The 17,629-nt window shown below is 45.1% G+C and overlaps 1 protein-coding gene across 1 annotated transcript; it reads right to left on the bottom strand.

The window, feature by feature from the left end:
- Window positions 1-15,228: 15,228 nt before the first annotated feature.
- LOC125525168 lies at window positions 15,229-17,592 on the bottom strand. The gene has a single exon (XM_048690183.1). It carries the CDS (start codon window positions 16,202-16,204, stop codon window positions 15,470-15,472), a length of 735 nt encoding a protein of 244 aa, XP_048546140.1. The 5' UTR covers window positions 16,205-17,592; the 3' UTR covers window positions 15,229-15,469.
- Window positions 17,593-17,629: the final 37 nt, after the last annotated feature.

The raw sequence follows: 17,629 nt of genomic DNA, 5'->3' as shown, positions 1-17,629 counted from the left end.
ATAAACATTTCTCTTAAGAGCTCATGATTGGGGCATGAATATAACATTGATTTAAGCCTCCCCCAAGCTTGAGCGATGCTTTCTCCTTCGCGAGGCCAAAAATTGTTGGGGAACGTAGCAGAAATTCAAAATTTTCCTACGTGTCACCAAGATCTATCTATGGAGAAACTAGCAACGAGGGGAAGGAGAGTGCATCTACATACCCTTGTAGATCGCTAAGCGGAAGCGTTCAAGTGAACGGGGTTGATGGAGTCGTACTCGTCGTGATTCAAATCACCGATGATCCTAGTGCCGAACGGACAGCACCTCCGCGTTCAACACACTACAGCCCGGTGACGTCTCCCATGCCTTGATCCAGCAAGGAGGAGGGAGAGGTTGATGGAGATCCAGCAGCACGACGGCGTGGTGGAAGTAGCGGGATTCCAACAGGGCTTCGCTAAGCGCTGCGGGAGGAGGTAGATGTGTCACGGGAGGGAGAGGGAGGCGCCAGGCCTTAGATTGGTTTGCTCCTCCTTTCCCCCCACTATATATAGGGCCAAGGGAGAGGGGGAGGCGCAGCCCTTGCCCCTTCCTCCAAGGAAGGGTGCGGCCAAGGGTGGGGAGGAGTCCATCCTCCCCAAGGCACCCCGGAGGTGCCTTCCCCTTTTAGGACTCTCCTCTTTTTCCCATCTCTTGGCGCATGGGCCTCTTGGGGCTGGTGCCCTTGGCCCATATAGGCCAAGGCACACCCCCTACAGCCCATGTGGCCCCCCGGGGCAGGTGGCCCCACCCGGTGGACCCCCGGGACCCTTCCGGTGGTCCCGGTACAATACCGATGACCCCGAAACTTGTCCCGATGGCCGAAATAGCACCCTATATATAATTCTTTACCTCCGGACCATTCCGGAACTCCTCGTGACGTCCGGGATCTCATCCGGGACTCCGAACAACATTCGGGTTACCGCATACTAATATCTCTTATAACCCTAGCGTCACCGAACCTTAAGTGTGTAGACCCTACGGGTTCGGGAGACATGCAGACATGACCGAGACGTTCTCCGGTCAATAACCAACAGCGGGATCTGGATACCCATGATGGCTCCCACATGTTCCACGATGATCTCATCGGATGAACCACGATGTCAAGGACTTAATCAATCCCGTATTAATTCCCTTTGTCTAGCGGTATGTTACTTGCCCGAGATTCGATCGTCGGTATCCAATACCTAGTTCAATCTCGTTACCGGCAAGTCTCTTTACTCGTTACGTAACACATCATCCCGTGATCAACTCCTTGGTCACATTGCGCATATGATGATGTCCTACCGAGTGGGCCCAGAGATACCTCTCCGCTTACACGGAGTGACAAATCCCAGTCTCGATTCGTGCCAACCCAACAGACACTTTCAGAGATACCTGTAATGCACCTTTATAGTCACCCAGTTACTTGTGACGTTTGATACACCCAAAGCATTCCTACGGTATCCGGGAGTTGCACAATCTCATGGTCTAAGGAAATGATACTTGACATTAGAAAAGCTATAGCATATGAACTACACGATCTAGTGCTATGCTTAGGATTGGGTCTTGTCCATCACATGATTCTCCTAATGATGTGATCCCGTTATCAACGACATCCAATGTCCATGGTCAGGAAACCGTAACCATCTATTGATCAACGAGCTAGTCAACTAGAGGCTTACTAGGGACATGGTGTTTTCTATGTATCCACACATGTATCTGAGTTTCCTATCAATACAATTATAGCATGGATAATAAACGATTATCATGAACAAGAAAATATAATAATAACTAATTTATTATTGCCTCTAGGGCATATTTCCAACAGTCTCCCACTTGCACTAGAGTCAATAATCTAGTTCACATCGCCATGTGATTAACACTCACAGGTCACATCGCTATGTGACTAACACCCAAGAGTTTACTAGAGTCAGTAGTCCAGTTCACATCACTATGTGATTAACACTCAATGAGTTTTAGGTTTGATCATGTTGCTTGTGAGAGAGGTTTTAGTCAATGGGTCTGAACCTTTCAGATCCGTGTGTGCTTTACAAATCTCTATGTCATCTCCTAGATGCAGCTACCACGTTCTATTTGGAGCTATTCCAAATAACTGTTCTACTTGGAGCTATTCCAAATTGTTGCTCCATTATACGTATCCGGCATCTCTACTCAGAGCTATCCGGATAGGTGTTAAGCTTGCATCGACGTAACCCTTTACGACGAACTCTTTTACCACCTCCATAATCGAGAAAATTCCTTAGTCCACTAGTTACTAAGGATAACTTTGACCGCTGTACTGTGATCCATTCTTGGATCACACTTGTACCCCTTGACTGACTCATGGCAAGGCACACTTCAGGTGCGGTACACAGCATAGCATACTGTAGAGCCTATGTCTTAAGCATAGGGGACGACCTTCGTCCTTTCTCTCTATTCTGCCGTGGTCGAGCTTCAAGTCTTAACTTCATACCTTATAACTCAGGCAAGAACTCCTTCTTTGACTGATCCATCTTGAACACCTTCAAGATCATGTCAAGGTATGTGCTCATTTGAAAGTACCATTATGCGTTTTGATCTATCCTTATAGATCTTGATGCTCAATGTTCAAGTAGCTTAATCCAGGCTTTCCATTGGAAAACACTTTCCAAATAACCCTATATGCTTTCCAGAAATTCTACGTCATTTCCGATCAACAACATATATTCATCAGAAATTCTATAGTGCTCCCACTCACTTCTTTGGAAATACCAGTTTCTCATAAACTTTGTATACACCCAAAATCTTTGATCATCTCATCAAAGCATACATTCCAACTCCGAGATGCTTACTCCAGTCCTCAGAAGGATTGCTGGAGCTTTGCATACTTATTAGCATCTTTCAGGATTGACAAAACCTTCCGGTTGTATCACATACAACCTTTCCTCAAGAAAATCGTCGAGGAAACAATGTTTTGACATCCTATCTGCAAGATTTCATAAATAATGCAGTAATCGCTAATATAATTCCAACAGACTCTTAGCATCGCTACGAGCGAGAAAGTCTCACCGTAGTCAACTCCTTGAACTTGTCGGAAAACATCTTAACGACAAGTCGAGCTTTCTTAATGGTGACATTTACCATCATTGTCCGTCTTCCTTTTAAAATCCATCTGTACTCAACAGCCTTACGACCATCAAGTAGTTCTTCCAAAGTCTACACTTTGTTTTCATATATGGATCCTCTCTCGGATTATATGGCCTCGAGCTATTTATCGGAATCCGGGCCCACCATCGCTTCTCCATAGCTCGTAGGTTCATTGTTGTCTAGCAACATGACTTCCAAGACAGGATCACGTACCACTCTGAAGTAGTACGCATCCTTGTCATCCCACGAGGTAGTGACTTGATCTGAAGTTTCATGATCACTATCATAAGCTTCCACTTCAATTGGTGTAGGTGCCACAGGAACAACTTCCTGTGCCCTGCCACACACTAGTTGAAGAGACGGTTCAATAACCTCATCAAGTCTCCACCATCCTCCCACTCAATTCTTTCGAGAGAAACTTTTCCTCGAGAAAGGACCCGATTCTAGAAACAATCCCTTATTGCTTTAGGATCTGAGACAGGAGGTATACCCAACTGTTTTGGGTGTCCTATGAAGATGCATTTATCCACTTTGGGTTCGAGCTTATCAGCCTGAAACCTTTTCACATAAGCGTCGCAGCCCCAAACTTTTCAAGAAATGACAGCTTAGGTTTCTCTAAACCATAGTTCATACGGTGTCATCTCATCGGAATTACGTGGTGCCCTCTTTAAAGTGAATGTGGTTGTCTCTAATGCCTAACCCATAAACTATCGTGGTAATTTGATAAGAGACATCATGGTATGCATCATATCCAATAGGGTGCAGTTATGATGTTCGGACACACCATCACACTATGGTGTTCCAGGCTGTATCAGTTGTGAAACAATTTCCACAATGTCTCAATTTTGTGCCAAACTCGTAATTCAGATATTCATCTCTATGATCATATCATAGATATTTTATCCTCTTGTCACGACGATCTTTCGACTTCACCCTGAAATTACTTGAACCTTTCAATAATTCAGACTCGTGATTCATCAAGTAAAGGTACTCAACATCTACTCAAACCATCTGTGAAGTAAGAACATAACGATGTCCACTACACGCCTCAGCACTCATTGGACTGCACACATCAAAATGTATTACTTCCAACAAATTGCTTTCTAGTTCCATTTTACTGAAAACGAGGCTTTCAGTCATCTTGCCCATGTGGTATGATTTGCATGTCTCAAGTGATTCAAAATCAAGCGAGTACAAAACGGTCCATTTGCATGGAGTTTCTTCATGCATATATACCAATAGACATGGTTCGCATGTCCCAAACTTTTCAAAAACGAGTGAGCCCAAAGATCCATCAACATGGAGCTTCTTCATGCGTTTTATACCGATATGACTTACGTGGCAGTGCCACAAGTAGGTGGTACTATCATTACTATCTTTTGGCATGAATATGTGTATCACTACGATCGAGATTCAATAAACCATTCATTTTAGGTGTAAGACCATTGAAGGTATTATTCAAATAAACAGAGTAACCATTATTCTCCTTAAATGAATAACCGTATTGCGATAGACATAATCCAATCATGTCTATGCTCAACGCAAACACCAATCTCGATGGTAGAGGGAGTGTGCGATGCTTGATCATATCAACATTGGAAACACTTCCAACACATATCGTCAGCTCACCTTTAGCTAGTCTCCGTTTATTTCGTAGCTTTTATTTCGAGTTACTAACACTTAGCAACCGAACCGGTATCTAATACCCTGGTGCTACTAGGAGTACTAGTAAAGTACACATCAACACAATGTATATCCAATATACTTCTATCGACTTTGCCAGCCTTCTTATCTACCAAGTATCTAGGGTAATTCTGCTCCAGTGGCTGTTCCCTTTATTACAGAAGCACTTAGTCTCGGGTTTGGGTTCAACCTTGGGTTTCTTCACTAGAGCAGCAACTGAATTGCCGTTTCATGAAGTATCCCTTCTTGCCCTTGCCCTTCTTGAAACTAGTGGTTTCACTAACCATCAACAATTGATGCTCCTTCTTGATTTCTACTTTCGCGGTGTCATACATCACGAACAACTCAAGGATCATCATATATGTCCCTGATATATTATAGTTCATCACGAAGCTCTAGCAGCTTGGTGGTAATGACTTCGGAGAAACATCACTATCTTATCTGGAAGATCAACTCCCACTTGATTCAAATGATTGTTGTACTCAGACAATCCGAGCACAAGCTCAACAATTGAGCTTTTCTCCTTAGTTTGCAGGTTAAGAAAATCGTCGGAGGTCTTATACCTCTTGACGTGGGTACGAGCCTGAAATTCCAATTTCAGCCTTCAAAACATCTCATATGTTTCGTGACGTTTCAAAACGTCTTTGGTGCCTCAACTCTAAACCGTTTAACTGAACTATCATGTAGTTATCAAAATGTGTATGTCAGATGTTCGCAACATCCACAGACAACGTTCGAGGTTCAGCACACTGAGCGGTGCATTAAGGACATAAGCCTTCTATGAAGCAATGAGGACAATCCTCAGTTTACGGACCTAGTCCGCATAATTGCTACTATCAACTTTCAACTAATTTTTCTCTAGGATCATATCTAAACAGTAGAACTATAGCGTGAGCTACGACATAATTTGCAAAAATCCTTTTGACTATGTTCAGAATAATTAAGTTCATCTTATGAACTCCCACTTAGATAGACATCCCTCTAGTCATCTAAGTGATTACATGATCCGAGTGAACTAGGCCGTGTCCGATCATCACGTGAGACGGACTAGTCAACGTCGGTGAACATCTTCATGTTGATCGTATGTTCTATACGACTCATGCTCGACCTTTCGGTCTTCTGTGTTCCGAGGCCATGTCTATGCACATGCTAGGCTCGTCAAGTCAACCTAAGTGTATTGCGTGTGTAAATCTGTCTTACACCCGTTGTATGTGAACGTAAGGATCTATCACACCCGATCATCACGTGGTGCTTCGAAACGACGAACTGTAGCAACGGTGCACAGTTAGGGGAGAACACTTCTTGAAATTTTAATGAGGGATCATCTTATTTACTACCGTCGTTCTAAGCAAATAAGATGTATAAACATGATAAACATCATATGCAATCAAATAATAGTGACATGATATGGCCAATATCATATAGCTCCTTTGATCTCCATCTTGGGGTTCCATGATCATCTTGTCACCGGTATGACACCATGATCTCCATCATCATGATCTTCATCATCGTGTCTTCTTGAAGTTGTCTCGTCATCGACATGCAAGTCGTGATTCCCTTGACAAGAACATGATCAATCTCATACATCACATATATCATTCATCACATCCTTTTGGCCATATCACATCACATAGCATACCCTGCAAAAACAATTTAGACGTCCTCTAATTGTTGTTTGCATGTTTTACGTGGCTGCTATGGGTTTCTAGCAAGAACGTTTCTTACCTACGCAAAGACCACAACGTGATATGCCAATTGCTTCCCTTCATAAGGACCCTTTTCATCGAATCCGATCTGACTAAAGTGGGAGAGACAGACACCCGCTAGCCACCTTATGCAACTAGTGCATGTCAGTCGGTGGAACCTGTCTCACGTAAGAGTACGTGTAAGGTCGGTCCGGGCCGCTTCATCCCACGATGCCGCCGAATCAAGATAAGACTAGTAACGGCAAGCATATTGAACAAAATCAACGCCCACAACTACTTTGTGTTCTACTCGTGCATAGAATCTACGCAATAGACCTAGCTCATGATGCCACTGTTGGGGAACGTAGCAGAAATTCAAAATTTTCCTACGTGTCACCAAGATCTATCTATGGAGAAACTAGCAACGAGGGGAAGGAGAGTGCATCTACATACCCTTGTAGATCGCTAAGCGGAAGCGTTCAAGTGAACGGGGTTGATGGAGTCGTACTCGTCGTGATTCAAATCACCGATGATCCTAGTGCCGAACGGACAGCACCTCCGCGTTCAACACACGTACGGAACGGAGACGTCTCCCATGCCTTGATCCAGCAAGGAGGAGGGAGAGGTTGATGGAGATCCAGCAGCACGACGGCGTGGTGGAAGTAGCGGGATTCCCATAGGGCTTCGCTAAGCGCTGCGGGAGGAGGTAGATGTGTCACGGGAGGGAGAGGGAGGCGCCAGGCCTTAGATCGGTTTGCTCCTCCTTTTTCCCCACTATATATAGGGCCAAGGGAGAGGGGGAGGCGCAGCCCTTGCCCCTTCCTCCAAGGAAGGGTGCGGCCAAGGGTGGGGAGGAGTCCATCCTCCCCAAGGCACCTCGGAGGTGCCTTCCCCTTTTAGGATCCTCTTTTTCCCATCTCTTGGCGCATGGGCCTCTTGGGGCTGGTGCCCTTGGCCCATATAGGCCAAGGCGCACACCCCTACAGCCCATGTGGCCCCCCGGGGCAGGTGGCCCCACCCGGTGGACCCCCGGGACCCTTCCGGTGGTCCCGGTACAATACCGATGACCCCGAAACTTGTCCCGATGGCCGAAATAGCACTTCTATATATAATTCTTTACCTCCGGACCATTCCGGAACTCCTCGTGACGTCCGGGATCTCATCCGGGACTCCGAACAACTTTCGGGTTACCGCATACCTAATATCTCTATAACCCTAGCGTCACCGAACCTTAAGTGTGTAGACCCTACGGGTTCGGGAGACATGCAGACATGACCGAGACTCTCCGGTCAATAACCAACAGCGGGATCTGGATACCCATGTTGGCTCCCACATGTTCCACGATGATCTCATCGGATGAACCACGATGTCAAGGACTTAATCAATCCCGTATACAATTCCCTTTGTCTAGCGGTATGTTACTTGCCCGAGATTCGATCGTCGGTATCAATACCTTTCAATCTCGTTACCGGCAAGTCTCTTTACTCGTTCCATAACACATCATCCCGTGATCAACTCCTTGGTCACATTGCGCATATGATGATGTCCTACCGAGTGGGCCCAGAGATACCTCTCCCGCTTACACGGAGTGACAAATCCCAGTCTCGATTCGTGCCAACCCAACAGACACTTTCGGAGATACTTGTAATGCACCTTTATAGTCACCCAGTTACGTTGTGACGTTTGATACACCCAAAGCATTCCTACGGTATCCGGGAGTTGCACAATCTCATGGTCTAAGGAAATGATACTTGACATTAGAAAAGCTATAGCATATGAACTACACGATCTAGTGCTATGCTTAGGGATTAGGTCTTGTCCATCACATCATTCTCCTAATGATGTGATCCCGTTATCAACGACATTCAATGTCCATGGTTAGGAAACCGTAACCATCTATTGATCAACGAGCTAGTCAACTAGAGGCTTACTAGGGACATTGTGTTGTCTATGTATCCACACATGTATCTGAGTTTCCCTATCAATACAATTATAGCATGGATAATAAACGATTATCATGAACAAGGAAATATAATAATAACTAATTTATTATTGCCTCTAGGGCATATTTCCAACAAAAATTATATATATAATTGCGATCACGATGAACAAGATGCATAGGATAAAACTTCTGATGAAATTCCAATTTCAATCGTTTGTAGTTCCATGACCCCGTATCATCACATAGCCTATACCATGTCAATGCATCTTCCTTCAAAGATAAAGGGAAGACCTTCTTCTTAATAACATCTCCGGGTACACCTGCAAGCTTAAATAATTCACAAACTTCATCCACATATATTAGGTGCTCATCAGGATTGTCTATTCCATCTCCTGCAAAAGGATTAGCTAGCAGTTTTTCTATCATACCCGAAGGAATTTCAAAGCAGACATTTTCATTTTCAGTAGGTTCAGTAGGTTGAGCAGAAACTCTTTGCTCTATTGTTCGGGGTGAAGATACCCCGAACAAGCCCCTCAGAGGATTACTTTCCATAGTAACAAGTGACAGTAGATTTCAGCACACTATATAAATTTTTCCTTACCAAATTCCACCTACCAAAGGCGCTTCACTCCCCGGCAACGGCGCCAGAAAAGAGTTTTGATGACCCAAAAGTATAGGGGATCTATCGTAGTCCTTTCAATAAGTAAGAGTATCGAACCCAACGAGGAGCAGAAGGAAATGATAAGCGATTTCCAGCAAGGTATTCTCCGCAAGTACTGAAATAAGTGGTAACAGATAGTTTTGTGATAGGATAATTTGTAACGAGCAACAAGTAACAAAAGTAAATAAAGTGCAGCACGGTGGCCCAATCCTTTTTGTAGCAAAGGACAAGCCTGTACAAGCTCTGATATAGAAAAAAGCGCTCCCGTGGATACATGGGAATATCGTCAAGCTAGTTTTCATCACGTTCATATGAATCGCGTTCGGTACTTTGATAATTTGGTATGTGGGTGGACCGGTGCTTGGGTACTGACCTTACTTGGACAAGCATCCCACTTATGATTAACCTCTATTGCAAGCATCCACAAGTACAACAAAAGTATTAAGGTAAACCTAACCATAGCATGAAACATATGGGATCCAAATCAGCCCCTTACGGAGCAACGCATAAACTAGGGTTTAAGCTTCTGTCACTCTAGCAACCCATCATCTACTTATTACTTCCCAATGCCTTTCTCTAGGCCCAAATAATGGTGAAGTGTCATGTAATCGACGTTCACATAACACCACTAGAGGAGAGACAACATACATCTCATCAAAATATCAAACGAATACCAAATTCACATGACTACTAATAGCAAGACTTCTCCCATGTCCTCAGGAACAAACGTAACTACTCACAAAGCATATTCATGTTCATAATCAGAGGGGTATTAATATGCATATAGGATCTGAACATATGATCTTCCACCAAATAAACCAACTAGCATCAACTACAAGGAGTAATTAACACTACTGGCAACCTACTAGTACCAATCCCGGACTTGGAGACAAGAATTGGATACAAGAGATGAACTAGGGTTTTGAGAAGAGATGGTGCTGATGAAGATGTTGATGGAGATTGCCCTCTCCTGATGATAGGCGCGTTGGTGATGACGATGGCAATGATTTCCCCCTCCCGGAGGGAAGTTTCCCCGGCAGAACAGCTCTGTCGGAGCCCTAGATTGGATCCGCCAAGGTTCCGCCTCGTGGCGGCGGAGTTTCGTCCGAGGAGATGGTTTATGATTTTTTCCTCATCGAAAGACTCCATATAGCAGAAGATGGCCATCGGAGGGCCGCCTGGGGGGCCACGAGGTAGGGGGCGCGCCCCCACCCTCGTGGGAAGGGTGTGGCCCCCCTGGTGAACTTCTTGCGCTTAGTATTTTTTATATATTCTAAAAACGTCTTCTGTGAAGTTTCAGGACTTTTGGAGCTGTGCAGAATAGGTCTCTAATATTTGCTCCTTTTCCAGCCCAGAATCCCAGCTGCCGGCATTCTCCCTCTTTATGTAAACCTTGTAAAATGAGAGAGAATAGGCATAAGTATTGTGACATAATGTGTAATAACAGCCCATAATACAATAAATATCGATATAAAAGCATGATGCAAAATTGACGTATCAGTTGTCGACCGGGCGGTAGCGTGGGAGCTCGCGTGCCATGAGCAGCGCGGCCTGCGCGTCCGTGGGGGCGCGGCGAGCGTGGGACGATGAGCCGGCCGGAGTCAGCGACGGGGTGGTGGTGCGGCCGTCACGGCGCATGGAGGGGTCAGCGAAGAGGCTTGCTGCTCGTTTGCCGCCGGGTCGATGGCGGCGTTGGCGGCGGGTGACGGAGAACGACGGGAAGGCCCGCTGACAGGGGCTGTCTGAGCGACACGGGCGGCGAGGGCGGCCCGGCGCTTAGCGCGGGCCCGGTGAGCGCCGGCCATGAACTTGGTGGAGTGCTGAAGCGCGGATTGACGAATAGGAAAGCTTAAGCGCATCCCTACCTGGCGCGCCAAATGTCGGATTTCGGGTTCCGGCAAAACCCTTGAGGTTCGAACACTGGGTGCTCACAAACATCACTCCCCCTCTCTAGCTCGCACACTCCGTATGATCTCGCGGCCTAGCTCGACGAACCCAAAGAACGAGAGACACAAGATTTATACTGGTTCGGGCCACCGTTGTGGTGTAATACCCTACTCCAATTTGGTGTGGTGGATTGCCTCTTGGGCTGAGGATGAACAGTTATAAGGGAAGAACAACCTCCTGAGGAGAGGTGTTCTTGTGTTTGGTGAGCTTGTGTGGTTGGGGATTCTCTCCTTCTAGATGAGCCTCTAGATCAGAATTCGATGCCCCCCTACGGTGGTGGCTAGCCCTATATATATAGGCCCGGGTCCTTTTCCCAAATATTGAGCGGGAAGGGATCCCACAACGGCCAATTTGAAGGGAGACAACTAGTACAAGCTATCCTGACAAAAGTAGTCTTCGCCTGCCAAAGGCTCTGGTGGTGACGCCGTCTTGAGCTCCACGGTGACCTCCGTCCTGCTGGTCTCGGTCTTGTTGCACCGACATGAAAACATTTGCCTGATGCCTCGGGACTCCTCGCCTACGCTTGCCCTTTAGCACCAAAAAGGAAACGAGGACATTGCGCGCCCTGGCGCCCGCCTGGCTCCAGTCGTTATGGCTTGCGTCACGCAAACCTCGCGAGGTGTCCCTTGCCTTGATCTCTCCGCCCCTCACGAGCCAGCCTGGTGAGGCCGCCCCTGAGGAGGTCTTGCGTCGTCCGCCTCGCGAGGCTTGACCCCTTGCGAGGGTCTTGAGTGTTTGCTGGTGAAGATGGGCCGTACAGGGCCGTTGGTGTAGCCACGCCACGGGCAGCAGGAAGGCAAGTCTGGGGACCCCGTTCCCATAACGCCGACAGCAGGCAACGCCTACTTCTTGCATCTACCATGGGAAGGAGACGAGAGGGTGCAGCCATGGGGGAAATGGAGTTGGATCCCCTAACGTACGACCCCCTGCCGTTGGACCGCTGACGGGTGGGTCTGGGCCCACACGTCAGTATGTGGGCCGTACGTCAGACGAGCCGCGTCCGGAGGAAATGGGGAGTGCGCGATGCTGCTTCTTGTATTTGGTTAGTTGGTTATGCATGTATTGCTCCTGGACAATTATTTAGCCGATGAAATCCTTGAATTGTGTGATATATTTGAAAAACTTGAAGACATTATTTTGAAATATAGCATGCTATTAGCACATTATAACTTGTGTAGCATCTGGAGAAAGGCCACGCTATATCTTGTAGCGTGCTAATTTTTTCATTGCCTGAAACACACTATGTGGAAAAACACGATATATTTCACTGTGAAGCAAAGTTGTGCTTTTCCCTCAAGCAGAGTTGTGCTAACCCAAAGTGAAAAGCGATGTTGTGTTTCACAGAAAAGCACGGCTATGCTTTGACGTGAAGCACATATGTGCTTCTTGAAAAGTGAAAAGTACAATTGCACTTCTACGTGAAGCACAAGTGCTTTTTGGAAAGTGAAAAGCAGCCGTGAAGCACAGTTGTGCTTCTTGAAAATTGAAAAAGCGCACGGAGGTGCTTCCCAAAAAGTGGTGAAAGGCACCTATGTATTTTCGGTTTTTGTTTTTTTTTCAGTTTTCCTTTTCTTTATAGTTTTTTATTTTTGATTTTTTTTCAGAAAAAATCGGCCAAACCTATTAACAGAAAATTTATCTATGATCTCGACGCAAGAAACACAACGGTGAAAACGGTTCGTAATGTGAACATGTGGTTCAAGAGATAAAACATTTTGAAGAAAAAATGAATGAACTAAAAATGCAGAAAACTCCTGGGTTGTGACAAGCGTCACATAAGGTTGGACCAAAACCTCATAGCTCGCGAGCTTAATAAGTGCTCGATAGGTTGGCCCGTTAAGCCCGTAGTTCGATTCTTATTGAACAGTATCAATCATTGATTTAGCTCGTTCAGCTTAATGAACAAGCTATTAAGTTTCACGAGCACCTCATTAAACTCGTTAGTACTATACAAGACACGTGTTTACGTTACGTCACGACATTTTATGGCATCTCGAACCATCTATTCAATCTAATTGACCCAATCCAGCCCATAAGAGGCAGCAAACTTGTGCATTTTCTTCGGCAGTCATCATCTTCCTTCTTAAAAAAGCACGCTTGTATGTTAACGAGCGATTATTCACCCACCAGGGCTATTTACCATTTACTGCGAGACAAAACTTTGTTTGTCTCGCTATTAGCAATCCCGTGAAACAGACTGGCCAAGCAGGCGGTTTTCATGCATGTGCAGGTAGCGTCGTGCTTTCGCTTCGGATTTCCTTTTTCTGTTCGTCTTTTTGTGGGTTTTTCTCATTTTATTTAGTTGGTTTAATGTTTTATCTTTCTCTTTTTTTATTTTTTTTCTGTACCAGTTTTGTTTGGTTTTTATGTTCAAATACATGTCAACTTTGTTCATTGTACATTTTCTGTATACACATGCAACAGTTTTTTGATACACGTTGAACATTTTTTACATACACGATTAACATTTTTGTAAGAAATTTATTGAAACATTTATTAAAATACGTGTTAAATGTTTTTCAAATACACGTTAAATAATTTTTTGAATGATACAAACTTTTTCTAAACTACGTGATCATTTCATTGTATAAACATTTTTCTGAAAATGTCACGAATATGTTTTAAATATGTGAACCTTTTTTAAATGGTAATATATATTTTTGTAAATTACACAAACATTTTTTTACATTCTATAACCATTTTAGACCATGGCAATTTTATTAATTAGACCATGGCAATTTTATTAATTAGACCATGGCAAAGTTATTAATCAGACCATGTTAGTTTTATTTTTTGGTACCATGGCAAGTTTTTATTCTTTAGACCATGACAATTTTATTAATTAGATCATGGAAATTTAATAATTATGTGGCCCAAACACATGGCAATTTTTATTCTTTAGACCATAGCGAATTCCTAAATTTTGTCATCCTTTCAAAGGTTAAATCTCCTAATGTTTCCATCTTTTTTCAAAACGAATCAAACTTGTACATTTGCCTTGTCCCTATTACAATTTTTTCAAAAGTTGAAATGTTTTTAGAGAACAATTTTTCTAAATTTTGCATGTGCAATTTTATTTTATGTGTGTGTGTGTGTGTGTGTGTGTTCCATGGCAATTTCACTAGTTAGGTCATGGCTTTTTTAAAATTAAATCAAGGTAGTTTTATTTGTAGCTACCATGGCATTTTTATTGTTTATGACCATGGCAGTTTATTTAATTAGACAATGAAAAATATATTACTTATACCATGACAAATAATTTTCAAATTTTATCATGGGACCTACCCCATGGCTTATGTGGTAAGCTATCACAAAGCCCAATATATCCAAGTATAATAACTTTAACATGGGAACCTGGGGTAGGGGGAGACGTGAAGGGCAAAAAATGCATGGCAAAATTTCCTGTACATACTCCCTCCGTTCCGAATTACTCGTCGCAAAAATGGATGTATCTAGATGTATTTTAGTTATAGATACATTCATTTCTGCGACGAGTAATTTGGAACGGAGGGAGTAGCTTCCACTAGCTGGGCAAGTAGGTTTTCTCCCATCCCCGGCGACTCACACAAGTTAAAGTGGCGACTTGGTTTGAAAGGTTTTTTTTTTCGAATATACACGAGTGTGCATATTATATATTAAAGAAGAAAGGTTTTATAAACTGTTTATGAATAGGGAGAAGATTTGTGGCACACAAGTGCAAAGGCATGCATGTACCCCGTGCCTGTTTTTATTTTGGCTTCCGATTTTTAAAGTTTATATTTTTTAAATGAAAATTCCAAAATAAGTTATGTTTCATATTCGTGTTTCTCTTGGCCAGTGCTTTAAATAAGATCCATTTTGTATATACTATGATGACTTCAAAAATACTAAAACTTGGTACGAACGACCGATAAAAATGAATTATTTTGTGTCTACGACCGACAGAAAAAATTGATCGAATTTACATCTCTGGAACTTGGCAGTTTTAGATCTTATTTGAAACTCGATTGAAACTTGACAGTTTTAGTTGCAAAAAACGTAAGTTTCATCATTGAAGCTTGAGACTTTTTGTGGGACTTCTTTTACTGTACCCTCGTGCGGGAATGAACTACTGCGAGAATCGGGAGGCAAAACAAGCGGACGGCAGTACTTGGCAGATGAATGCCCCACACTTAAGTGCCCCTGCGCATTTCCGTTTATGAATGCTCATCTCAACATGATTGAACATTCCAAATGAATCGATCAGGCACGACACTGAATACTACAGCTGCATAGACTTACTTATTATACTACAAAGAATCGAAGGAATATCTCAACGAAAGAATAAGCACACACTCGTTCGATCTGTTCTTGTGATCCGACCCAGCCTAAACTAAAAAAACAGCCACAGGCCATCACCTTCACAAGAGTCAAGCCCAAGACGACCAAGACGAGAGACGACCAAGACTAGTCGTCTTGGTCCTGGCACAGCTCCTTCCTGAGCCTGTGCGAGAAGAGCTTGCATGCGTCCATGCAGAGATCGACGGCAGCCGACAGCGCGATGAACACGGCCACGTCGCCCATGCACGCCACGTGCTGCACGCCGACCTGCACGGTGGGCCGGCTGGCCTTCCCCTCGCCCTCCACCGTCGAGCCCATCACGAACCCGCCGGCGAACGGCCACGCACCGCCGGCGGAGCCCTCGGGGAACGTGGCCGGGTCGATCACGAACTGGCCGCCGCGCTTGGCGCTGATGGACGACTGGGCGATGGGGACGGCGCACTCGACGGGGCCCGAGTCGAAGACGAGCTCGAGGCGGTAGCCGAGCGCGTCGACGGGGCCGCGCTCCCGCCACGCCTCCAGCCGCGCCCACGGCTTCCAGCTGGACGCCCCGGCGCCGGTGGGCTGGAGGATGAGCCAGGCGCCCGGGTTGGCGCGGGAGACGCGGCCGGAGCCCGGGGACGGCACGAACGGGGTGACCATGGACGCCGCCGCCACCGGGGAGCCGGAGAGGTCGTGGATGGTCACCATCCACCCCTTGCGCTGGTCGCGCTGCGCACGCTTGTCCCCGTCGCCGTGCAGCGTGCTCAGCCACGATCGCAGCCTCCGGCTGGGGTTCCGGGTCATGGACGATTCCGACGTCAGAGATCTGGTCAAGATGCACATGCACGTGGTTAGCTCAGTTGAAACGCACAAGTGCATGCACGGCCAGCACAGTATTTACTTATTAAGCGGTAACAATAATTTAGAGCAGTACACTACGTAGTAGTAGCTGACAGCAGTTAATGCCGTGGCGCCAAGTGTGGGCAGTAGTACAAAAAAAAGAAACAATAGGTAATGGCGATCATGGAGCCGTCGACATGATAATGTATGCAAGATTCTGGACCAGCTAATGAGCCTACAGATCAGAAATACGCAGCAGCAGCAAATTAATGAGGTAGCTAGCAGCAGCAGCAGGTTGGTAAGTCCGTCACATGCCCGGTTGGTGTCTTTGTCTGTCTATCTGAATAATCTGATCATGGTGGATGTTCCACAGCCCTACAGCCTAGTATTTCAATCAAGCTAACCTAGCTACGAGTGAATTCCTGTCTCTTTAAGCTATCTTAAACACGCAAGTCGACATGGATCTGAGCGCTGCACTGACAGTGAAGGTTCTCACGCATGAAACCAAAACTTGACAGCTGGTCGGATAGCAAAACGATAACATATTCTGGACTTGTTTTGCTCTCCAAAGATGGGTGAACAGAGGCTTCGATTGGGACAAGCCAGTACCCTCCTCCCTGCTACGTGGTGGTAGTAGTATTAAACTTTTCACTGTTGCACCCGATTCAATCCAAGGAGAAATGACCCATGGGCTCCCATGGCAGCACCCTAGCAAAAATAATCCAAAACGCATTGTTGCAATACTTTTATCAGGTGATTATGCCAATACCGATACGTGGTTTGGCATGAATTATCTGCAAGGCATCTAAGAGCTGGCAACCAATAATGAAAGGAATGACGGGCCAAAGCAAAGCAAAATGTTCCCTAGGGTGCATAGACGGGGAATTCTCTTCGAGTTTTCTACGACGAGAAGTGCACAAATTAGATTCGGGTCACTCAACCTGAGGTTCTAAGATGGGGGTATGGCATGAATTATCTGCAAGGCATCTAAGATGTGCTACCTTGCTTCCCCCCTATAGAAGAGTATTGGCCAAATGGTCAAGTATCAAGGTTTAAGCGTTGCGCTTTTATGTTGCACCTTTGTATAGTATATAGGCATTGTTCACATGACCTTATAAATTCACCAAAACCCGAGGATTAACATGGTGGTGTACTTGAGCCGTTCGCTTCAATTTGAAATCTAGGAGAATCCGATCATTTTTCGGTTCTTAGTTCTCACTTTGGCGAAAACCTATTTTTGAAAACGTCACAAGACACGTTTTTATAGAAAAGACTGCACGTGACACATTTTAACCACAAAGACAAAACAACTTATTTAGCATCCGTTTGGTATTGGCAGGTTATTTTTTGTGGGTTTTGTCATTGGCAAGTTGCCTAATTTGCAACACGCGTTACCCGATTTTCGAAGAATGCGACTTGAGGTGGAGACAGGGACGCCGAGGTGAATGACAGCTAACCGCGCGG

The sequence above is a fragment of the Triticum urartu genome, chromosome 7 (genome assembly GCF_003073215.2).
Source record: "Triticum urartu cultivar G1812 chromosome 7, Tu2.1, whole genome shotgun sequence".
Lineage (NCBI taxonomy): Eukaryota > Viridiplantae > Streptophyta > Magnoliopsida > Poales > Poaceae > Triticum > Triticum urartu.
Note: the sequence above shows the minus strand (reverse complement) of the source record. Positions and strands in the feature narration are given on the sequence as shown.

What these genes read in the sequence shown, in the direction of transcription:
- LOC125525168 (XM_048690183.1), bottom strand. Translation starts at nt 16,204, where the DNA reads ATGCACTTGTGCGTTTCAACTGAGCTAACCACGTGCATGTGCATCTTG.